Genomic DNA, 27,321 nt, shown 5'->3' with positions numbered 1-27,321 from the left:
CAATAAATGTTAATAACAAACAAAAAAATTAAATTAAATTATCCCCAGCTACCTAAGATTATAACTAATCACATCTTACTGCAGTCCGAACCTCTATCTGCAGTCATGTTCTCTTCTGCCATCTTGAATATACTTTTGTTTTCTTTTCTTGCACCAGACATACCAATAACTTGGTTGCAAATTTATTATATAATGAGGTGAGGAATGATAGACGAATAAACAGGTAGACATTTCTCTACCCGTCTATTTGTTTGTTTGTTTTTCTTTTCTTTACTCCCATGATTCCGGTCCTTTCCACATTGCTTTTGGCTTTTAAAACTTCCATATATTCCTTTACCGCCAATGCTTCAAGCAAACTACCATTTACTTATATATATATATATATAAGTAAATACCGACGAAATATTATGACTGGAGCACTAGTTTTTTTTAATTCAGCCATCCAAATAAATTATCATGCGTGTTATCAAGAGAATATCTAATCCTTAGTTCCGAGTATTGCGACATTTTCTAATTTAATCCATGAGACGAAATCATTAGTCCGTCCATGATATATCCCGTTTGGATTTATTAAAATATAAAATTTTCAAAATGCATACGTTATACATATATACACCTACACGCCCCCACACATGTGGAGATAGGTAGATAGATCGATAGATAGATAGATCGATAGATAGATAGATAAAAATAAATTAAATAAATAGATCGAAAAAATAAATAGGTAGAAAAACAAATAGACGGATAGATAAATCGATAGATGGGGAAAATGAAAGTGTAAAATAAATTCAATGCTTACCACATTCTGAGGACTTTTGGTTTCGTTGCTTTCAGACGGAACCCCAGAAATGACTGATTTGCTCTGATTCAATCCGTACATTTATAGTTGATTTGAAAAGTGCATCGTGTACATGTTAGGACAAACGCTGGGGGTGAAGTGACTTTCAGCCAGCCTTAATTACACCTAATTACCTCTTGACTTTAACACTTCAAATATAGTTGACATCAATATACTATTTATTAGCCATTTGACTTACTTCAGATACACGCTCATATATGTGTATGCGTGTATGTATAATATATATATGTGTGTTATATATATATATATATATATATATATATTATATATATATATATATATATATATATATATATATATACTAGCAGTTTAGCCCGGCTTTGCTCGGGCCCTATGTCCCTATGTACTGTTCATAACTTTATGTGCATATATATATATTAAAAAGTTAGGCTCATGTCCAGGTAACCTACATCTAAAATTTCAAGTGTTTAGACCCAAAATTGACGGAGGAGTTTATTAGAGTCTGCAAAAGTCAACTCTTTCAACTTTGACCCCTTGGCAGCCAAATCTTTGCCCAAAACCTGATTAAAAAGCTTGCCGCATATCTGAATACATTTATGTAAAATTTCAAATGTTTAGACCTAAAATTGTCTGAATAGTTTGCTAGAGACCGCAATGGTCAAATCTTTTGAATATTGGCTCTTTGTCAGTCAAGTTTTCGGCCAAAAATCGATTAATAAGTTTATCCTATGTTTGAATACATTTATACAAAATTTAAAATATTTAGACCAAAAATTGGCTGAGTAATTTGGTAGAGGCCGCAGAAGTCAAATTTTAAAAAGATTTTTACTCCAATTTCGAAATTTATGATTTTGAGCCCAAATCAAATTAAAAAGTTTGATCGATGTCCAAGTAACCTATATCTTAAATTTCAGTGTTTAGACCCAAATTTGGCGGAGGAGTTTCGTAGAGGTTTCCAAGGTCAAATCGTTAAATTTTGACAGGCAAATTTCTGGTCGAAAACCGATTAAAAAGATTTTACAAAAGCTCACATACCTTATGTCAAATTTTGAGTCTGTAGACTGAAAATTTATAGAGTAGTTTGGAAGGGAAATGTGCACACAGACACACACGCAGACATTTTCACTTATATATATATATATATATATATATATATATATATATATATATATATATATATATATATATACGAGGGACGCGCAATAAGTAATGCCCCTGACCCACTTCCAGGTGTCTGATCTAGCTGAAATTTTGCATGTGCAATGATTTATATCTCTATGGGTTATGTGGCAAATTAAAGCCCTGAACTAATTGTGCTTTTTGTTTTACAGGTGTTTGAACTGAGTCAGGTGTGAAATGGAGCTTGCTGAATGTCGAGCAGTAATCAGGTTTTTGTATTTGAAAGAACGCTCACCACAGGAGACTTTTGATGAGATGAAAGAAACTTATGGTGATAATGCCCCACTATATGACCTTGTAAAACGCTGGCATCGTGAATTCAAACATGGCCGGAAGTCTGTGGAAACAGCTCCCAGACCTGGTCGCCCTCCCCCTTCTTCCATTGATGAAGTATCTGCCCGTCAAGTTGAGGCTGCCATTTTGGAAGATCGGCGGATTACTATTCGCCAAATAGCCCAAGATGTCAAGATTAGTACAGGGTCTGTTAAAACTATCATTCATTACCATTTGCATATGCATAAGGTGTCTGCCAGATTGATTCCGAGGTTGCTCACACCATTCCTGAAGCGAGAACGCGTCGATTGCTCGAGGAGTAATTTGATGTGCCAAGAGGATGAGTGAAAGCTTTTCAAAAGACTGATTACACAGGATGAAACCTGGGTCCATCACTATGATCCAGAGACCAAAGCCCAGTCAATGCAGTGGAAGCACTTGGATACACCACATCCAAAGGAAGCAAGGGTGCATCTCTCCGCTGGCAAGGTCATGCTCACAGTCTTCTGGGACCAGGACAGAGTAGTGAATACAGATTTCCTTGCAAAGGGTACCACAATTACAGGAGCCTATTATGCTTCACTTTTGAGGAAATTAAGGGAAGTTATCAAAATCAAGAGGTGAGGCAAGATCAGCAAAGGTACCCTCCTCCTGCAGGACAACGTTCCTGTCCACAACTCGCATGTCGCCAGATCAGAAGCACGGGCGTGTGGTTATGAAACCCTTCCCCATCCTCCCTTGTCTCCCGACCTTGCACCCTCTGACTTTCACCTCTTCCCAGCCATGAAGTTGTTTTTGAAAGGAAACCGTTTCCCAGATGATGCAGCCTTGATTTCTGAAGTCACGTCGTCGTTGGAAGACCAACCTAGGGTGTTCTACAAAACAGTCTCCAGAGCTGCATCAAACGATGGGAGAAATTCATAGCTCTGGGTGGTTCCTATGTAGAGAAAGATTAATAACTGTGCCAAGTTTCGTTGCTCTACTCCTATGGAAAGTTGGTCAGGGGCATTACTTATTGCATGACCCTCGTATATATATATATATATATATATATATATATATATATATATATATATATATATATATATGGGTTTGTATTACTATACACCTAGATTCGAAAAAGTTAATGTAACATGTTTATTCAACTCTAAAAATATACAGTGTTTACCGATATATTGGAAAATGCGCCATTTTAAATTTTCCAATAAAACGGCAAACAGTGTATGTTTTTAGAGCTGAATAAACATGTTACATCAAATTAAAACACTAAAAATTATCCAGTTATGTAGAAAAGTAATTATCTTGCCTTTGGTAAAAGTTATTTGTAATATATTTGCTTTTTGTAAACTTTTTCTAATCTATGTGTACAAACCCATATATATATATATATATATATATATATATAGTGGAAATGGTAATTAATAACAACTGAACAAAGTGCTCAATACTGTTGTAGAGCAGATATGCGTTTTATATTTTATTACCGTATCTTTCTTTTAAGTTACATTATTGTTTCAGCTACTTGACCGTTTTTTTGGCTGTCTGTAGCATCCTCAGGGGTTCTGTAAAAGTCTGAGGATGCTACAAACGGCCAAAAAACGGCCAAGTAGCTGAAACAATAATGTAACTTAACAGAAAGATACGGTAATAAAAAATAAAACGCATATATATATATGTGTATGTGTATGTGTATGTGTGTGTGTGTGTGTGTGTGTGTTTATGTGTAACGGAGGATCAGAACAACATTAGTATTGTCGGTTTTAAGTCCAAACATAGAAGTCCTATAATGAGTCGTATATGTCGGACTTTATTTGAAGCTGAATTAAAAACCAACAGCACAAATGTTGACTTGATCTTCTGTAATACATATGAAAATAAATATTACGTTTTTTATATTATTATTTATTATTAATTATTATTAATACATATTACGTTTTTCCTAATAACTGAGTATACTGCCGTGTTTCATTCTCAATAACTTTACACACACACACACACACACACACACACACACACACACATATATATATATATATATATATATATATATATGGGGGGAGGAAATATGATTATTCAATTATATTTCAACTATTATTCATACCAATCCTTTAATTCAATAAGCTTGATGTAAATGAGAAAACGTCTATATTCCAAATTTCAAAATGCTGACCATCTTACCGTTTATTTCTTTAAGTATGTTTAAATGCACAATCCTTGACAGCACCTGTTTCGTAGCGCAGAATCATTCGTGTAATTATTATGTCAATTTTTAAAAAAAATTTTTCGCCCTTTACTCATCAGAAAAAAAGGAACTCATCAACTTTACAAAGAAATATAGGAACAAAATTACAAGAAAAGTTACAATTTTGTTTTCTCTTTGTTACACCAACTTGTGAGTCACACACACGAACACACACACACACACACACACACACACACACACACACACATACGCACACACACACATATATATATATATATATATATATATATATATATATATATGAGCAAACAGTTAATAAAATATGTTAAAAAACACTTTGAAATGAGTTAAAAACATATTTAATCTGAAAAGGATTAAGGACTATCCATTTATCTAGTGTTTCCTTTTCAGATTAAATGTTTTTAACTCATTTCAAAGTGTTTTTAACATATTCTATTAACTGTTTGGACATATTATAAGCTCTATTTCCTATTTGGTTTTATCGAGCTTTTATATCTGGCTGAGATAATTTTATAGATATTAATTCTTTAATATTTATAATTTACTTTAATTTTACCATCTTGGATCATTTTGGTAAATTCAATTGTAATTTTCATTTCAGATATATATATATATATATATATATATATATATATATATATATATATATACTAGCCGACTCGTCATCACGTAACACAGGAAAAATGGGTAACCAACAAAAATCAACCCTGAACCCTATTTACAATTTTTAAGAAAAATAAATTCAAATCTCAACGTGAAATAATGCATATTGTTTGAATATTTATGATTATTATATTCTAGAATGTTTGAACAATGTTATCGGTAATTATAGTTTAATAGATAATCCATTGTACAAATAATCTGTAATTGGTGGATTTACGAAAAGATTTTGATATTGGCAAAAAGTGAAAAAATATCTCTTCCATAACACAGCTCATTATTTCTCTTTGGAAAGATGGGAATCGTTACAGAACAACTTCTAAAACCTGAATATTCTATTTACTTCAATTGCTTCGTTTATTTTGAAGTTTAAAACTCGTAACAGCGTTGAAGACCAAAAAACGAACAGGTATTCCAATGAAAATTGCTCCAAGTTTAGAAATGATATTAAATCGACAGATTCGGCACAGTTTATCCGAGAAGAGCTGCAAAAACATCTGCGTACATCAGGCATTAAAGTATCCAAGCTTACAAAAACTAATGATCAGTCTGAAAGCACTAATAGTAATGTATTTACTGGTTACTGCATAGGTTGGACTTATTTATATTCTAATGTTTTTTAAGTTTCAATCCATGCAGTAACCAGCAAATGCATAGATATGTTAAAATTTTAAACGTGACTATCTGATTATTTTGCTAACATTTTTTCCTCTGATGAAAAGAAATAGCATTCTTTGAAACTCCGCGGATTAAGGAGCACCCAGCTTTGGAGTATTCTGCCGAAAAATAAAAACTGTTTATAAATTTCTACTTCACAGTTCTTAATATTATTTATCCTAAGCTCTAATATCGTCAGTGAATTATTGAGCTTTTTCATTTGGTTAGAAGTAAAATATCAATAACTATATTTATATTTGGTTTTAGAATTTGCTTTTTCTTGATTAGTAAATTCTTCCTCAAAGTTTTTCTGTCTGTCTGTCTGTCTGTCTGTCTCTGTCTCTCTCTCTCTCTCTCTATATATATATATATATATATATGTGTGTGTGTGTGTGTGTGTGTGTGTGTGTGTGTGTGTTTGTTTTGATTTTAGCGATACATTTTTGAATGAATTCAATTATTTACGAAAGTGCATTTTTACCTAAATGCGAGTTGGGAATAATTTTCCCTTTTAACCAATTTGGTACTCCCGCATGGGGAGCGGTATATATATTATTTTTAAAATATAACTATCCACTGACACGTGTTTCATCGTCTACGACTCATCCGAGTAGCTGAATCTATCTACATATATAACAAAAAAGTGTGTACAAGGAAAAAATAATAATTATTTTTTCCTTGTACACACTTCTTTGTGAATTATTCCATGGATTTCTGCCTTTGGATTATTATGGACCATCTTCTTCCAATTACGGGATTTCTTTGGATTTTACTTGTACAAATGGAAATTCTTTTAACTTTCTTGAAGTTTTACATTTGAATTTTACCGTCACTGGGTTTTTTATCTTCCACCAGACTATCCATTAATGTGTAATCACCTTTTTCTTTACCATATTCCCTCTGCTTAACTTATTTTGTTTTCAAGTAAGATCTTTGACTTATTTGTTGTTTCATCAAATACTTCTGCATGCAAAATCCGATCCTGCATTTTGCTAATTCCTACCCTCTGATGAGAAGGAGAGTATTTCTTCGAAACTCCGCGGATTAAGGACTATTCATTTATGTAGTGTTTCCTTTTCAGATTAAATATGTTTTTAACTCATTTCAAAGTCTTTTTTAACATATTTCATTAACTGTTTGCTCATATTTATATATTTATATACATATATATATTTAATATATATATGTTAAATATATAAATATATAAATATATATATATATATATATATTTGTGTGTGTGTGTGTGTGTGTGTGTTGTTTTAGAAAAAGAAAAACCGAATGAATTTATAAAATGATCAACGTTTCGTCCCTATTGCAGGGGGATATCTTTAGGATATTAAGAGGAAAAATACAGAAGAAAACGATCATAGACCATACGTAAAAGAAACAGAACCAGTGTTAGAATCCTACCCATATCGGGAAGGAAAACTATGTGTGTATGGGAAGGTTGGGTTGTTCAATATATATATATATATATATATATACACTTTTAAAAATGCTTTATTTAAATACCTATGCACATTTTTCTCTGTTTCTAATCTTATTCATTTTGTTTAAATTATTTAAGGAAAAACGGTTTGGGATAATAGTATAAATTAACCGTTTTTCCTTAAATAATTAAAACAAAATAAATAAGATTAGAGACAGAGAAAAATGTGTACATAGCTATTTAATAACGTATTTTTAAAAGTGTATATATATATATATATATATATATATATATATATATAGAGAGAGAGAGAGAGAGAGAGAGAGAGAGAGAGAGAGAGCGAGAGAGAGAGAGATTGAACAACCCAACCTCATAACTCATAACTAGATCCAATAACTTGAACATTTATTTTTTCTTCCTAAGATAAAGGGAGGTGGTGCTTGATCAACACTGCTGGGGAGCCACGATTTAATATACTACTTTGTTTTTAAATCCCCGAAACAGTGTTCCATGGTAAACAACTGATGATTGCTTAAATTAACCTTAATCTCACAGTGAATTCAAGAAAGCAAGTTGATGCATTGATTGCAGGTATTTAAATGACTTACTCACTAAATAGTTTTCCAACGAATGATAAAAATATAAAAAATAGATACGTTTTTATATTGTTTTAAAGGTTACAAAAACTTCCAAGACTATATATATATATATATATATATATATATATATATATATATATATATATATATATATATATATATATAAAGTTTTTGAAGTTTCTTTAAAATTATAAAAAAATTGCCCTTCGTTGGAATATCATTTTGCCAGTAAGTCAATTATTTACATCAATAAACAACACTAATGTTTTTAAATGGATCATTAGTTATTTTCCATTTGTGGACCTCGGAGGTATATTAAGTCATGGCTCCCCAGCAGTGTTGATCAAACACCGCCTCTCTTTAAACACACGAACAAAATTATTTTTAATACTGCCGCTAATTTTTCCTTGAATCATACATATATATGCCTGTATCAATTCATCTCGACCGTGTTGAACAATGGGTTGTCTAACCATGTAACGTAATCGTTACATGTCAATACTCAGGACCGACACGTTACATAAAGACAGTCGCAAGGAAAAAAAAGGCAAGGAAATAATTCGTCTCACTTTTTTTTTCAGTTGACACAACAGACCTTTATTTACAGGTATTTTTATAATAACACCTTGTCCTTTGTTGGAAAGTCATCTCATAATCCAATATGCTTACCAATACACTGCAGTAGTACTCTATCTTTGTTTGGTCGTGTTTAGTACACATCTTTCCCTGTAGCTCTTGGACCACGTGTATAACACGGCCATTTTTGTCCTTTTCGGGCCACGTTTTTCTTTTTTATAATCTTTTTCTTTCTTGCTCGTGGAACGTCACCTCGCACACGGCTTGGTCATTTGCTTACGTTGGCTGTCGCATAGCTGCTGCTGCCTACAAGTGTCAGCGCTCTGTTATAATCGCTTTCCTTGTAGACAGAAGTAACATTGCCAGTCAATTAATGAAGCGTGTATACGTAGAAACATGAAACTATTACTAATACTAAAAAAGTATAAAATAAAATTATATTTATTTCCATAATTTTTTTTTATATCTCTTCATAATTATCTACTTCATTTATAACTAGCAGGATCCGTTTCTCTGCGTTGTCCGAAGAGATATAAAAAGGGTGATAACTAATTGGATTGCTTATCATTTTATGTTTGTGCGTAATTACGTAATATATATTACAATAAAATCAAACGAACATCCATAATGCTTATGCGCTAAAAAATCAGTCCAGTCGTAAACGCGTCCTTAGGGAATGGATTCACACAAACACACGCACACACTCACATATAATAGTAAGAGTTATAGATTATTTATAATATTTACTTATAATATGCATTACCTATTACAATAAATATAAACGATTTATGATTGTGTTCTCTTGTATTTCATGATCGTACTATGTTATCACCGTGAACACACATTTACACTATGAGATCATCTATTATTCTGGTGTCGCAGAATTATATCTCCAATATAATATTTTGGTTGCAGAAATTTCTCTCTGGACTAAAATATCGTAGGTTTTCAAACAACAGATGCCCCATAAAAATTTATTATGTCTAGACTGTTAGCCACTATCATGTAACTTTCGAACGACATTATATACATATTTAGTCGTTATATTAAAATTCTAATTACATCCTAAGAGCAACATCATTACAATCGCAACCATCTTTACAGGAAGTATTTCCTATTTTCTCCTCTAAATAACAAGTACTCCCACCGCTCCCAGTTATCACCGGAGGCTATTCTCCACTTGGGACATATATGGGATTTCACCCTTCGTAACTGGGTCATAAATTCATTGACATAACATAAGCTTTCCCTTTTCCGTTACAAAAAATAATAAAGTCTCTCCAGAAAATTTCCGCTCCTTCTGATTGGATGATCTCTTGCCATTCCTATATTCCAGATTACCGGCATTAGGATGCTAAACGAACGCTAATGTACCATTTAAACATGGCGTCACAATGATACCTATTTGTGCCCTGTGAGTAAATTGCTCGATCGATCGATCGATTTGTACCTTCGTTTCTGAAATTAATTATACTTACATAGTTACGTTTTTTTTTAGGTAATTCATTTATATATACTTCATTTTGACCTGCTCGATGTACTGTATTCTCTCGCTGTTTTTCTTCCCAACTCTCTCTCTCTCTCTTTATCTCCCTCTCTCTTCTTCTTCTTCTCTCCGTAAACAATTTTCTTAGCTTTCCTAAAAAAAACCCAAAAAACTGTGGAGGGAAAAATAATGATCTCTCTCGCTTCGAACAAAACAAAACACAAAAAGGCATTTATTTCTCTCCCCTTTCTCTCTCTCTCTCTCTCTCTCTCTCTCTCTCTCTCTCTCGCTTACTCGCTCGCTCACCTAACAATTTATGATTTTCATAAACAAATTTTCTAACTTTCCTAAAACAAAACAAAAAAAACTTATGTGGAATAAAAAGAAACATTAATGATAAAATCTTGAATAACAATAATAAAAACTGTACTTACAAATAACAATTTACAGTTAAAAATAAAACATTCAACTTTTCTTGAAAAATATAATTTGTTAATAAATAATTTGCAAAAAAACAAATGTAAAAAAAAATAAACAAAACATTTATATTCAGTCACTATACGGTAGGTTTTTGTTGTTTTATTTAGCGTATTTCTTTTTCCGGTGTGTTTGCTTGTTTTAAAATTAGTCTGCGTCTGTTACTGCGCTCGGCTTAATCCGATGATTGCCGGTCGCACCCGATCCATGATTGACGGGATATCCCGAGAATCCGAGTAAAATTCTGCAAGATAACCTGTTTAGATATTTCCCGCATTTAAAGAGTACTGATGCTACATTTCGGAAGATGCTCGAGGTGCTATCCAGCCTTGATTAATTTCAAAATCGGTTCGAAATCTAGGAAATTATGCTATTGTCCCTTCCAACAGAAGAGACGTAGTGAGCCTGTCTCTGTTCTATCGTTATTTTCATGGTAAGTGCTCCACTGAATTCCAATCTATGGTTCCCCCTTCCCAAACTGTCATAATATACTCGCCTAGCTACAACCACTACAGACGACTCCTCCCACTCTCTATCTGGCCCTAAATGCAAACGTAGATTCCATGAAGAAAGCTTCTTTCCCAGAATTGCTCGCCTGTGGAACACTGTTCCGCTGGCCTGCTTCCCGATTGAATACAATAAAGTAGTTTTTAAATCTAATGTAAACAAATTCTACCCAATTTACGTTATTAACGATTACTACACTACCACCTTACATTCATTAACTTTTATTCATGATTATTTGCTTTCAGGCCTCGATAAATAGTGACGTAAAAGTAAAAAACAAAGACTAAATGGATAAGTGTGAATAATATACAACATCATGTCTTGGTGATTATAATTTAAAAATAAACTGAAATGAGTAAAATTATGCAATTAGGTAGTTTCAGTTCCAGAAAGACATACTGTAACGTTTTATAGCATTTCTAACAGTTCCAAATGTAACGTAGTCGTTACATTTTAACACGGACCTGATTTCGTATATGAAAGTCTCGTAAAAAAAAAAAAAAACAAGAAAAAGAATCGACTGGTTCACACCAAGCCCCCTGACGCGTATTTCCTAAACAAGCAGCAATATAGTATACACTTGCTTTTCCTATCTTTGCGTCAATTAGCAATTTTCTTTTAATGTCTTCTGCTATAACCAGCTGTTACGTGTACAATTCTTTTAACGGTTAACTGGCATTAGCATGTCTTGCATCTTATCATGCAGCCACATGGTTAAAAAATGTCCGTCTCGATAATACTCTCATATATATATATATATATATATATATATATATATATATATATATATATATATATATTAGTGAAAGTGTCTGTCTGTGTATCTGTGTGTCTGTGTATCTGTGTGTCTGTGTGTGTACATTTACCTACACAATAACTCTGTCAATTTTTAGTCTACAGACTCGAAATTTGATATACAGGGTACTGAGATTTGGGAAAATCTGAGTAATCCGTTTTCCTCCAGAAATTTTGCTGATAAGGGGTCAAAGATCAACGATTTGACCTTTGAGAACTCTACCAAACTCTTCCGCCAATTTTGTGCATAAACAATTGAAATTTTAGATATAGGTTCCTTGGACATGGCTCTTACTTAATAACGTGATTTGAGCCAAAAACAATACATTTTAAGGGGTCATAATAGGTGTCAAAGTTAAAATAATTGACCACTTTTTTTTGCTTAATATATATCTCCAAATACCCGGGCAACGCAGGCCACCCATGCTAGTATATATATATATATATATATATATATATATATATATATATATATATATGTATCTACGATGCTCCTCAAAGTTACTCGACAGAACTTGAACTATTTTGACCCCTAATCTGAAATATTTAAGGTTACCAGCGCTCTTTTAATATTGGTCATATGCCATAATCGTCCTTGACGAGAGGCCATTACATGACTGCTCTGACCGAAGAAATTATGTCAGTGTTTTATGGTCTTGTGTCTATACATGAAAATCTTTCACTGGATATTTTGAATTTGGAATATGAAATCTATTTCAGTGCTATTTTCTGAATGTATTTATTGGTGAAATTAAGTATATTAAAAAGAACAAATCCACTCGTATATGAGATAAGTATATTAATAATCATATTTACATTCGCCATAAAAAGGACGCGTGACAAGTGCCAAGTGTACGACTTTAGAAAAAAGACGATATCTATCTATCTATCTATCTATCTATCTATATATATATGTATATATATGTATATATATGTGTATGTGTTTGTGTGTGTATATATATAGGTACACACACACACACATATATATATATTTATATATATATATACTAGCAAAAGTACCCGTCGTTGACTGGGTTCAAAAACAGCCTACAGAAAATGGACTCTGATTTATTAAAGTATGATAGGTTATGAAAAGGAAGGGTTGTAAATTTGGGTTGAATTTGGGATATCAAAACCAAGGCAAAATATGATGAAAGTAAAAATAAAATAGATAAACCCCATAATTTATTATATCATACCTGTTCACACTGAAACACTTATCACAATATTCTGTGGATCTATATTAAAAGACGTTGTTAAACTTTGTGACATATTTCCATTCTATGGAGGTCAGGTGCGAACGAACATCCCATAATTTTATCATACCATATTTCTTCAAACGGAAACATAATTATCAAAGTATACTTACGCAAATATATATGAAAAGTCTTTATTAAAGTTTGTGCCTATTTCCATTCTATGGAGGCTAGGCGCGAACGCCGACCCCACCATTTTATTATACCATCCCTATTTAAGTTGAAACATACATATCAAAGTAATATTATGTACATCTATATCAAAAACACTTGTAAACGTTTTTTTTAATATCTAAATTTTTCATTTCCATACTTTGTGGACCAGGCGCGAACGCAGACCCAACAATTTTAATGAATCCTCAATATGCCAGATCAAACATACCCATTCCTGTGTGTCTCAATACATCTTCTATCATTATATGTGATCAGTTTTCTATAATAGTCAACCATATAGGAGCCTATTCGTGACCAAACACACACAGACGTCCAGCTTTATATCATATATATATATATATATATATATATATATATATATATATATATATATATGTGTGTGTGTGTGTGTGTGTGTGTGTGTGTGTGTGTGTGTGTGTGTGTGTGTTTGTGTGTGTGTGTAACCCGAAATACAGCATTATAAACTAGTAAAAAAATACAGTACAGTATATAATACACATGTATATAATCAAATAACATTATCAATAACACCGTAAGACGGGCAAATACCTTAACCAGGAGGATCAAGTTTATCGCTGATTGCCTGAGGCAATCTCACTGGGGAATTTCGACGGGGCTACTCAGGCATATTTTTGCAGGTCCGAGGTGCCTCTTTTTTTGGAGCACTGACGCATTTTCCCACTTTCTGACCTTGTATCACATCGTCTCGCCGTGGGAGAGAGGTAAATATCGGTCAGTGTACTTTCCTAGTACACGTAAGTCGAAGTTCCAATCTCAAGAAACCATACCATTTCGATGGCATTTTCACTATTTGACTGATGCCAAATGTTCTGCGTAGACCATGTCTTGGCTCCCAGCTTTTGGGAGGAGCAAGTTTATCGCTTGTTGTCTGAAGCGCCATCACCAGGGAATGCCGACGAGGCTATTCAGACTTATTTTTGCAGGAACAAAGTGCTCCTCCTCTTCGGAACTATCTCATATTCCTACGTTCCGACTTTGTGTCATATCCTCTCGTGGTGAGAGAGTGGTCATTTTTTTTAAATTTGACCTCTACGGTCTCTACAAAATTACTCAGACAATTTCTGGTCTAAACATTTGAAATTTGCCATAAACGGTATTCAGAGATAGGGCAAGCTTTTTAATCGGTTTGGGTCAAAAAATTTTAGTTACTAATATATAAATGTATGTATGTATGTTTGCATGTCTGTCTAAAACTTTCGACAGAGGCGACGTATTTTTAAAAGATCAGTATCGTTTTAAGTTCGACCTTCCAAATATCGAAAAATTGGCTAAAAAGATTAATATTTTCACCTTCAGGGGGACACTTTTCTACATGGGGTATCGCTATTTTCACCGATATTTTTAAAAGTCATCCTCTCTTATCGATTGTCTAGTCTTAATTTAAACCTACGCCACTTCCGGTTTGGCGGTGGTCGTAACAGCAAGGACATCGAGTTTTTTCCCCCGTTCTTTTCCTGCTTCACGGTACGGGTTCGAGCCTGCCTTCATACTACCACAAAACTAAAAATTAGCGATAAAGTTGGCAAATTGAAACCTAAAGAGGCATACATTCTGCTTAAAGACCACCAGTAGGACTTTAATAATAATCCCAGCACCCGCCTGATAAACCCAACTAAACCAGAAATAGGTAGAATTAGCAAAACTATACTTTCTAGAGTACATAAACAAATCAAACAAAACCTAGAACTAAACCAGTGGGCAAATACTACCGAAGCAATCACCTGGTTTAAAAATATAGAAAACAAAGATAAATGTACGTTTATACAGTTTGACATCATAGACTTTTATCCATCGATATCCGAAGAACTTTTTAACATTGCCCTAGAATTTGCCGAGGCATACACTGATATATCCTCGGAAGAAATCAACATCATTAAAAATGTAGAAAATCAGTTCTAATTAATAACAATAACCAATTGATAAAAACTAAAATGACAAATTCGTTTGGTTTGGCGATGGGTGCCAGGGATTCTGCAGAGGCACCAACTCTTGTTGGATTATTCATTCTATATACCCTCACAAGCATATTCGATACTACGGATATCGGCCTATATAGAGATGACGGACTAGCTATAATAAAAAAACTCCAACAAAGTCAAGGGAGAAAACTTTAAGAAAACCATGCACAAGGAAATGAAAAAAATAGGCCTAAAAGCAGACGTATCAGCTAACATAAAAATAACAAACTTCCTGGACGTCACGTTAAACTTAGATAAAAACACATATGAACCCTACTTAAAAGATAACGCTACTCCAATTTACGTAAACCCTAAGTCCAATCACCCACCATCAATTATAAAACACATTCCTAACTCGATCGTAAGTAGACTCAGTAATAACTCAAGCGATGAAAATGCATTTAACAGGTCAACCAATATTTACGAAACAGCCCTAAAAAATAGTGGATACAAAAATATCGATATCAAATATAAGCAACAAAACACCAACAACTATAATAAAATTAAAAATAGAAGAAAAAGAACTATAATTTGGTATACGGCCCCATACAATCAAATGTTAAAAACAAAACTTGGCAAGAAATTTCTAGATCTTATTGAAAAACACTTTCCCACAACCAACCCCTTACACAAAATCATCAATAAAAATACCTTACAGTTATCCTACAGTTGTTGCGAAAATACTTATAACGAACAAGATAAATGCAACTATAGACACCGCACACTTTGCCCAGTTCAAAATAAATGTCTAACAAAAAGCGTAGTTTATCAAGCAACAATATTTGCGAAAGACAACCCGAATAACAAGAAATATTACGTAGGCATGACTTCCTTAGATTTCAAAACCCGATACTATGACCACAAAAGTACATTCAACAATAAAAAAAACACCGTATAAAACAACACTAGCGAATAAATACTGGGAACTCAAAGAAAGCGGACATTCGCCGGTAGTCGAATGGAAAATAATAAGACAAGCTACCACGTGTAGACATTTAGACGACCCATGTAAATTATGCCTTCATGAAAAATTTGCTATCCTGTACTTTAAAGAACCCCCAAATCTATTAAACTGTAGAAGAGAAATAGCAAATAACTGTGTTCACAAAATTAAACTTACTCTAGGATAGCGATACAAAATAGCTTTAAAACTAACAAAAACAATAGAAAATAAACAAATAAATAAATTAAATAAACATGAATATACATAAACGATCACACATATATGTATATATATATGAATATATATGTGCATATATGTATGTACACATATGTATATTTATATATATATATATATAAGGAGGAAAACGTCTGCCTTAAAAAAAGTAAACACGTAATGACTTCCTATTTTGCTGTTTCAGATTATTTTACTAAAGTAAGTAAAGCTTCATTATTTTTCAAAACTGTTTTTGTTTCTTTGTTTTTCGATATTTCGTCCATATTATTTAGTAAGAGTGTTTATCAGAAAAGCCAACAAACGACTACCCGAAAAAATAAATATACAAGAAATAAATGGTACTATAGTCAATAAAAGTTCAGTTCATGTTTTTTTGTTTGTAAATAGTTTTTAATGCTCTTTACTTGAAATAATTTCAGCGAACCGAAGTTAAAACGAAATTTGAGGTGCTAACTATTTAAATGAACTTTTATATAAACTAAACATGTCATAATCGAATATTCCTCAAGCACAAAATAACAGAAAACATTAAAATATGTTTATAAATATTCCTTACGTTGACGGAACTCTCTTAAATTTTTAACACAGAATGCTAAGGTGTCCCTCCTTCAAATTGAAAACGGGGGTCTCCATTTCAAAGTCGTTGCCATTTTGATTTTTTTAAACCGGTTTTTTAATTAAAAAATTTTTTTTTTTTAATAAACTACTTAAAAATACAAACCAATGAACTTTTCTACCATAAAAGTAACTTCTATTGACTATGGTAACATTTATTTCTTGTATATTTATATAATCATATATATAACATTTTCTCTTTGTCAGGAAACATCATTTTGTTGGTCACTCTTGGCTATGAATAGAAACAAAGTTGATATAAAAAATATATTTTCGCGAAAATTATCTTTACTTTCATCATATTTTGCTTAGGGTAAAATTTTGAGTATCAAAACCTATCTCTTTACAACCCCCCTCCTTCTCATAACCTATCATACTTTCACCAATCACAGTCCATTTTCTGTAGGCTGTTTTTGAACCCAGTCAACGACGGGTACTTCTGCTAGTATATATACATATATATACATATATATATATATATATATATATATATATATATATATATATATATATATATATCCCAATCGTAAAATACCATTCGATATGATATTTTGATTAATGCAGATTTCGTATTTATCATTATATTGTAATCGACCAAATACATAATCAAAACCAAAACGTTTAGCTTACGATTTACTTTTTCCTTTGATGTTAATGCTTGAGTTATAAAGACATGTCTGTCAATCAACGAAATTAAAACAAAACAAAAATAGCATCGTTAACGGGTTGTAAGCGATTGACACAATAAGTAACATGATTGAAGCCTAGCTAAGCGTAGGAAAATATATAAGTAAGTAAAATTGCCCACAGTAATAGTAAATGTTAAAAATAAATATGATAAAAATGCCCCCCCCCCAAAGAAACAAACGAAAACAATACAAAAAAAAAATATGATCGTGTTAGTATTGTAAAGACGCTCCAAAATCGAAAAATTAATAATGGTACCCGTGCGTTCGTTTATGTATGAAGAAGTGGATTCTGGAATAATAGAAATAGCCGGTCTCAGCCAATCAAATGGGTCGTATTTTGAGAAGGGGCAATTTATTGTTTTTTTTTATCTGATAATTGAAATATTATGTAATGTGTATGCAGCTCATAACCAGTTACGATGGTTGCAGTGTAAGTATCGTATGAAAATGTAGAATAGGCCTCGGTATCAACTGGTAGCAGTGGGAGGACTAAATATTTATGGAGAAAAATAAGAACTCCTTCCTCTATATATGTCGCGATTGTGTTGCCCCTAGGATATATGTAGCATTTTATTATAACGACTTAATGTGTCTATAATTGTGTTCGAAAGTTATATAGAATAGTGGTTAATAGCCTAGACCTAATGAATTAGTATGTGGCATTTGTTATTGCAAACCTAATTTGGCATAGCGAGAAATTTCTGCAGTCAAACCATTATATAAGAGATTATTAAAAAGAAATCATTTCTAGTAAAAATCCATTTTATAGTATGCATGTTATTTGAACAAAACACACTTGAAATGTGTCAGCATTATGTAACTAAGCAAAATCAAAACAGGAAGGTCACTGAATTTTATTAATGTCGCGTGATTTCGGTGAATACGGACAAATGTCAAGCGTATTTTTTTCACGTTATATGCGTAATACTAAATGATTTTCAACTCAAAATGGTTCCTAGTTTAATAATATTTAGCAAAACTAACAACGCAAACAATTTTAAATTCCTATACAGAATTTTTACCATATTTTATTATGGCCGTGATATTTAATGATTACCACTTTTATTTACATTATCTATTAGCCTCTCGTGGATCTACAGAGATACTTTAAACCCTACTGGTTTCTAATTCCTATTGCTTGCATGCCCGTGCCTTATGCGCCCACATCGACCACGAGCCAACGCATTTAACGTACACCAACATAGATACACATTTGATTTGGTATGTAGATATCTTGTAATACTTTAGGATTGCCCGAAACTAACTTCTTGATTGTACGCCACTAAAACTCAGGTATAACTCCTAGTACTGAGGCATATTATGAGAAAGTGAGACAGTTTAAAAATGATTGGTACCTTAACCCAATTTTGATGCGCGGGATTATTAACCATACGTCTCTCCAAGCGCCTCTACATGCGTTTGTCGAGGGTTAATATTAATTTCAACATATATTTGCTGTGGTGTTTTTTTTTTTTATATAAAATTATTGCTGGATACTTTTGCACACACCTGCTGCATATAATGATCTATGCACACGTGTATATGTGCGTGATTATTTACTCGTGAGCTAGTTATACTTTAATTTATAGTATCTTATTTCAAATCAGAGAAGAGAAAGAAAGAGTGGATAAAGATACAAGCACCCTTGATTCTGAACAGTTTTAGCATAAGAGTCACGCAATTTGAAGAGGTTTATTGCTGTCATTTTCATTCGAAGAAATACGTTAAAAAGTTTTTAACTATTTCATTTATTTAATCGGTAGGCATGGGGCTAAAACTCTAAATGACAATTTAAACAAGAAATTTGACAAAAGCAACACCAGTCATTGTTTTGCTGTTTAAGACCAGCAAGAAACGTAAATATTATCAGCATCTTCTTTTCATGTAACGCACCTGTTTTTATCTTGTTTCAGAAAGTCAGTTCTTATTAACACGCCTAACAGTAAACTATATCTTACTGATTTCATATCAGTTTAAACCGGCCCCCCCTCCATAATATTATAAAGACAAATAATAGTGGGGGATGCCTTTTCTCTTCCTTGCAAACAGTTTCTCACAGAAAAGCCGTTGCGAGGTTGTCTGTGCTTTATCATTATTTTCATGGCAAGTGATCGTCTGAGCTCCAATCTATGGTCCCCCTCGCCAAACTTTCACGAGAAGCACTCGTCTAGCTGAAAACACTATCAATAATTTCACCCATTCTTTATCTGTGCCTAAACCTAAACGTAAAATTCATGAACAAAGTTTCTTTCTTAGAACTGCACACCTGTGGAACTCTGTTCCATTTGCCTGCCTTCCGGCTGAGTATAATATGGTCGTCTTCAAGTCCAACGTAAACAAGTTCTTGATGAGCCATTCTACTTAAGTAATCCAATTTACCAAATTTCCACTAACAAATACTAGGACATTGTCCCATTGACCACTGTATGCTTATTAACCCTTATCCTCGAGTGGCCTCGGGACCTTGATAAGTGGTAACTCCTTTGTATATCTATATATATATACAGACTACAGGGACTATTTGAGTACATATTGTTTAAAGTCAAATCAGTCGCCAACCTGATAGATCCTGAACTGTCATCTAGGCTTCAGCCTCTGTCCCATCGACGAGATGTTGCATCCGTCTGCCTGTTCTACAAATACTTTAATGGTGAATGCTCTGGCGAACTGCAAACACTTGTACCTCCCCGACGTAACTACCGCCGACAAACCCGACAAGCTACTAAGTCTCATCCCTTTACAGTAGAGATCCCTAGGTGCAAGGAAGCATTTTACTCCAATAGTTTCTTCCCAAGAACTGCGGGGCTTTGGAACTCCCTTCCGGGATTCTGCTTTCCCAACTGCACTGATATGCAGAAGTTCAAGTGTAATGTTAACAAACATCTTTCTCCTCATCTCCCTTCATAATGACCCCGATAATTAAGTCCCTGATAGTAGCCCTCTGCTTCAAAGTGGCACTGTGCCTTGTTTGGGGTGAAAATGTAAAAAAAAAAGAAGTTATATTATCTTTTATTTGTTTCAGATAAGCGATTCAAAGGAAATTGTTAACCCCAAAAATGAAAAGACATGCAGTCATATTGCAAAACATAGTAACGTTTTGCCTTGCAAGGTCATTTGTTCATAGTGTTTATATGTAGCTAGAGGGTGTCATTTCAACGATCTACCTATATGCAATGAAAAGCCATATGTTCTTTAGCAAGACTCTGCCCCTTCTTACAAAGGCATTCTGAACCAGAACTTATTTCCTGAGTTGGTCATAAAAACATCGAAAACCGTAATACGTAGAGAGACTGAAAAATCGGGTATGGTTGACCATATCTGGAGATATAATTGAAAGCATTTGGCATTATAGGACAAAGTACAAATTTAAGATAGAGAATGACTGTAGGGAGTAAAACGATTCAATGAAGCAGCATATATGCCGGGTGATAATCAATTGCTACATAGACTTGAAACAGAATTTAACACGATAAATAATAGATAATTATACAGTAAGAAGTAAACAATGATATATATATATATATATATACATATATATATATATATATATATATATATATATATATATGCATAACTACTTCATTTACTCACATAAAATTAATATACGAAAGTATAAATTTATCCGTAAACTTTAAGTATTTACTTCAAAAGTGCTCAATACGTAGGTAGAGCTTGTTAGTAATTTATAAAATATATATGGCGATTAAGCTTAATCGCCATATATATTTTATAAATTACTATATATGTATATATATATATATATATAGTAATAATAATTGGTAATAAATAGTGATATTTACAACTACAAATAAAATAGATTTAACGCTCATAAAATTTCGCACTAGAAAAATCAACAAGAGTGATAAGAGTCTGACAAAATGAGAACAATAGTCCCATTAATCCAAATAATACGAATAACCATTCCTCATCTACAGAATCCCAGAAACGTAACAAAAAAAAATTGTGTTTCGCAGTCCATAGGGCGCGGACGGACACCGAAAAACATCGAGAAAAAGTGCCTTTATATATATATATATATATATATATATATATATATATATATATATATATATATATATATATAAAGCTGAACGTCTGTGTGTGTGTCTGGTCACGAATAGGCTCCTATATGGTTGACTATTATGGAAAACTGATCACATATAATGATAGAAGATGTATCGAGACACAGGAATGGGTATGTTTGATCTGGCATATTGAGGTTTCATTAAAATCGTGGGGTCTGCGTTCGCGCCTGGTCCACAAAGTATGGAAATAAAAAATTTAGATATTAAAAAAAAAAACGTTTACAAGTGTTTTTGATATAGATGTGCATAATAATACTTTAATAAGTATGTTTCAACTTAAATAGGGATGGTATAATAAAATGGTGGGGTCGGCGTTCGCGCCTGGCCTCCATAGAATGGAAATAGGCACAAACTTTAATAAAGACTTTTCATATATATTTTCGTAAGTATACTTTGATAATTATGTTTCGGTTTGAAGAAATATGGTATAATAAAATTATGGGGCTTTCGTTCGCCCCTGACCTCTATAGAATGGAAATATGTCACAAAGTTTAACAAGGTTTTTTAATATAGATCCACAGAATATTGTGATAAGTGTTTCAGTGTGAACAGGTATGGTATATTAAATTATGGGGTTTATCTATTTTATTTTACTTTTATCATATTTTGCTTTGGTTTTGATACCCGCAAATTCGAAGTTATCTCCTTACAACCCTTCCTTTTGATAACCTATCATACTTTCATAAATCAGAGTCTATTTTCTGTAGGCTGTTTTTGAACCCAGTCAACGACGGGTACTTTTGCTAGTATATATATATATATATATATATATATATATATATATATATATAATTATCCGCTGACACGTGTTTCGTCGTTTACGACTCATGAGAGTGGCTGAATCTAGCGAGATTCGAAATCGAATTAATTCAAAAACATATCGCAAAAAGAAAAACAAATAACATTTAAATAAATCTCGATATATCCAAACAGTCCATGAGATTGGACTAGCGAATAAAAAGGTCAGGCTCATTACCGTGGGGTCCCGATTTCGAATCTCGCTAAATTCAGCCACTCTGACCTTGGTGTCTAACTCTGTCCCGTGGGGAGGCATAGTAAATAGGCACTCTAATAAATCGTAGACGACAGTCAGTAAATAATTATATTTTAAAAACAATATATATACCGCTCCCCATATGGGGGGTGCCAAATTGGTTAAAGGGAAAATTATTCCCAACTCGCATTTATGTAGAAATGCACTTTCGTAAATAATTGAATCCATTTAAAAATATATCGCAAAAAACAAAAAAACAAATAACATCTATACCTATATATATATATATATATATATATATATATATATATATATATATATATAATGTGGGTGTATTAATTAATTAGTTTCTTTTCGTGAAAGTATGTTGTCCCTATGAAAACTTTATACGTTTATTTTCTAGATTTATACATTTGAATTTATTTTATCAGTTTCTCTCTCACGTATTTATAACTCTTTTCCTTAATGTGGAGCATTTTTTATTGTATTAAGAAATATTTTAACATGCATTAATTAATTATTTTATAATAGTTAACTATATATATATATATATATATATATATATATATATATATATATAAAGCGAGTTTTATTGTGAATACTGACAAATTACATTTTACAATAAAAATCAGAGACAACGACGTCACTAACATCGTTTGATTCTTTCATGTTTTTCGTTTAATTCTTCTGTTTTGTTTTTATAGCAAAAAATTTAATTCGGATTCAAACCGAATTTCAATAACACCTGAAAAACACAGATTAAATGTTTGTTTTTGAATCGCAAGACAACAGCAAACATGTGGTAAGTTTAAATATCATTCTAAAGATTATATGCTAGTCATAAATTTGTAACAAAAGTTGCGTCTTTAATGTCGAAAATCTTATTATGGTGTTAGTTAGATTTTACCCAACATCATTACCTTAGACATGTAGTGATAGAGAAAACGCTCGTTTTTGCTTGAAAAAGTATTAAGTTAACAAAACAGACCAATTTGAATTTCAGTAGTTTATTTTAATACTTTTACGTTTTCATATTTTGTAAAACTAATGAAAAAAACAGAAAAGATTTTAGACCACATTTTGTAAACATTTTTTTAAATAATTTTCCCTAAAAAATAAAAGATATATTTATAAAAAAATAATGAAATCCCTTCTAACGTTTATTGCACAAATGTTCTTTCTTTTCAATAACTCTTAGCAGGTTTTTGTCAACATCTGATGTTAGATTTGCAATTTTCGCGGCTGATGAATTATTTGCAATTATTTAACTGCCTCGCAGATATCACAAATACTGTTAACTTGCCTTCTATTAAGATGAATGTCTCTCATGAAGACACCCCACAAATTCTCCATGGGGTTGAAATCACAGCTATTTGAAGGCCAGTCTATAAGATAATCTTTAACGCATCCATTTTAGACCAAGATTTTGTAAAATTTGATCTATGACTAGGTGCATGCTTCTTTTTTTTTAGGGGGGGGTGAATAAAGATCATGGATCTACGCTTGGCTAAATACTGCTTATCAAGCCATTCAAGAAATACCGATCAACAAAATCACTGTAGCGTTTAGAATTCATTTTAACGTTTGTTATTTTAAATTGACCCACAAACTGATTGCCAATAATCCCAACCCATATCATAAACCCACCGCCGCTTTGTTGGCATTTAAATATTATTTTGAGTTATGTAGCTTGCAAACTCATTCTCTAGCTCATGCATAGGGTCACTCAAGAATGATCCTTGATTCATCTGTAAAAAGTATTTAATTGAAATCAGTTTTCATGTACTTTTTGCATGTTGCAATCTTCTTTCCTCGTGTTTTTCTTTTTCATTAAAATGCCTTTCTTTATTTGATTTACACCTTGTTTCCCTTGACACCATGTTATCAATTCCCCTCGGATACGTGATAGATCTGACTTGTTTTGAAAATAATGTATTTAAATTTTTGAAAATCATGTATTTAAAGTTTGGAAAATAATGTATTTAAATTTTTGAAAATCATGTATTTAAAGCTTTGAAAATCATGTATTTAAAGTTTGGAAAATCATGTATTTAAAGTTTGGAAAATCATGTATTTAAAGCTTTGAAAATCATGTATTTAAAGTTTGGAAAATAATGTATTTAAATTTTTGAAAATCATGTATTTAAAGTTTTGAAAATCATGTATTTAAAGTTTGGAAAATCATGTATTTAAAGCTTTGAAAATCATGTATTTAAAGTTTGGAAAATCATGTATTTAAAGTTTGGAAAATCATGTATTTAAAGTTTGGAAAATCATGTATTTAAAGTTTGGAAAATCATGTATTTAAAGTTTGGAAAATCATGTATTTAAAGCTTTGAAAATCATGTATTTAAATTTTTGAAAATCATGTATTTAAATTGTTGAAAATCATGTATTTAAAGTTTGGAAAATCATGTATTTAAATTTTTGAAAATCATGTATTTAAAGTTTGGAAAATCATGTATTTAAAGTTTGGAAAATCATGTATTTAAAGTTTGGAAAATCATGTATTTAAAGTTTGGAAAATAATGTATTTAAATTTTTGAAAATCATGTATTTAAAGCTTTGAAAATCATGTATTTAAAGTTTGGAAAATCATGTATTTAAAGTTTGGAAAATCATGTATTTAAAGCTTTGAAAATCATGTATTTAAAGTTTGGAAAATCATGTATTTAAATTTTTGAAAATAATGTATTTAAAGTTTGGAAAATCATGTATTTAAAGTTTGGAAAATCATGTATTTAAAGTTTGGAAAATCATGTATTTAAAGTTTGGAAAATCATGTATTTAAAGTTTGGAAAATCATGTATTTAAATTTTTGAAAATCATGTATTTAAATTTTTGAAAATCATGTATTTAAAGTTTGGAAAATCATGTATTTAAAGTTTGGAAAATCATGTATTTAAATTTTTGAAAATCATGTATTTAAAGTTTGGAAAATCATGTATTTAAAGTTTGGAAAATCATGTATTTAAATTTTTGAAAATCATGTATTTAAATTTTTGAAAATCATGTATTTAAAGTTTGGAAAATCATGTATTTAAAGTTTGGAAAATCATGTATTTAAAGCTTTGAAAATCATGTATTTAAAGTGCTGAAAATAATGTATTTAAATTTTTGAAAATCATGTATTTAAAGTTTGGAAAATCATGTATTTAAATTTTTGAAAATCATGTATTTAAAGCTTTGAAAATCATGTATTTAAAGTTTGGAAAATCATGTATTTAAAGTTTGGAAAATCATGTATTTAAAGTTTTGAAAATCATGTATTTAAAGTTTGGAAAATCATGTATTTAAAGTTTGGAAAATCATGTATTTAAATTTTTGAAAATCATGTATTTAAATTTTTGAAAATCATGTATTTAAAGTTTGGAAAATAATGTATTTAAATTTTTGAAAATCATGTATTTAAAGTTTGGAAAATCATGTATTTAAATTTTTGAAAATCATGTATTTAAAGTTTGGAAAATCATGTATTTAAAGTTTGGAAAATCATGTATTTAAAGCTTTGAAAATCATGTATTTAAAGTTTGGAAAATCATGTATTTAAAGTTTTGAAAATCATGTATTTAAAGTTTGGAAAATCATGTATTTAAAGTTTGGAAAATCATGTATTTAAAGTTTGGAAAATCATGTATTTAAAGCTTTGAAAATCATGTATTTAAAGTTTGGAAAATCATGTATTTAAAGTTTGGAAAATCATGTATTTAAAGCTTTGAAAATCATGTATTTAAAGTTTGGAAAATCATGTATTTAAAGTTTAGAAAATCATGTATTTAAAGCTTTGAAAATCATGTATTTAAAGTTTGGAAAATCATGTATTTTAATTTTTGAAAATCATGTATTTAAAGTTTGGAAAATCATGTATTTAAATTTTTGAAAATCATGTATTTAAAGTTTGGAAAATCATGTATTTAAATTTTTGAAAATCATGTATTTAAAGTTTGGAAAATCATGTATTTAAAGTTTGGAAAATCATGTATTTAAAGTTTTGAAAATCATGTATTTAAAGTTTGGAAAATCATGTATTTAAAGTTTGGAAAATCATGTATTTAAAGCTTTGAAAATCATGTATTTAAAGTTTGGAAAATCATGTATTTAAAGTTTGGAAAATCATGTATTTAAAGTTTGGAAAATTTTGTAAATGACGACTAGACAACTTTACTTGAATTCGATGCTTCCGTTCAGTCTCAAAAAACAAAAGATGCTCCCTGTAGGGGCAGCTGCGCATGTAACTGCGAGGCAAGGGTTGCCCAATCCCCAGCTACACATCTCCTAAATCGGCACTGCTTGAGTCCAATGGCAAGGACGTCCATGACGACGTGAAACAATGCCGAGATAAGCGGAGAGCACATACAGAACTTAGAAATTCAAAAATGTCACCCATTTGGTACTGACCAGGTTCAACGTTGCTTGAAGACTTTTCATGATTTAAATCAGTTATATGAACAAAATAAACTTTAATATTAGACTGGTGCAAAATTAATGTCGTTTATTCATGTTCAACTTCAAGTCAACAAAACAACATTATTTTTGCATCAACCTAAAATAAAACTTCAACTGTTCAAAACTACATCTTAAAAAAGAATTCAATGTGTATTCATCAATGTTATATCAATGTCAATATAATATAATGTCAATATAATATAATGTCAATATAATATAATGTC

General features: G+C 31.5%; 2 protein-coding genes across 2 annotated transcripts in view; one reads left to right on the top strand and one right to left on the bottom strand.

Annotated features, from left to right (window-relative positions):
• LOC145278275 (salivary peroxidase/catechol oxidase-like) overlaps window positions 1–14,013 on the bottom strand; it is a 62,597-nt gene extending 48,584 nt beyond the window's left edge. The window contains exon 1 of the mRNA XM_080130568.1: window positions 13,901–14,013. Within this exon, the coding sequence (XP_079986694.1) occupies window positions 13,901–14,013 (113 nt within the window). The remainder of the gene's footprint in view (window positions 1–13,900) is intronic.
• A 9-nt stretch (window positions 14,014–14,022) lies between these two features.
• Window positions 14,023–27,321, top strand: part of LOC145278274 (chorion peroxidase-like) — a 48,704-nt gene continuing 35,405 nt past the window's right edge. The window contains exon 1 of the mRNA XM_080130566.1: window positions 14,023–14,128. Coding sequence (XP_079986692.1) covers window positions 14,023–14,128 — 106 coding nt within the window. The remainder of the gene's footprint in view (window positions 14,129–27,321) is intronic.

Source organism: Euprymna scolopes, chromosome 6 (genome assembly GCF_053919585.1).
Source record: "Euprymna scolopes isolate OS-2025 chromosome 6, ASM5391958v1, whole genome shotgun sequence".
Lineage (NCBI taxonomy): Eukaryota > Metazoa > Mollusca > Cephalopoda > Sepiida > Sepiolidae > Euprymna > Euprymna scolopes.
Note: the sequence above shows the minus strand (reverse complement) of the source record. Positions and strands in the feature narration are given on the sequence as shown.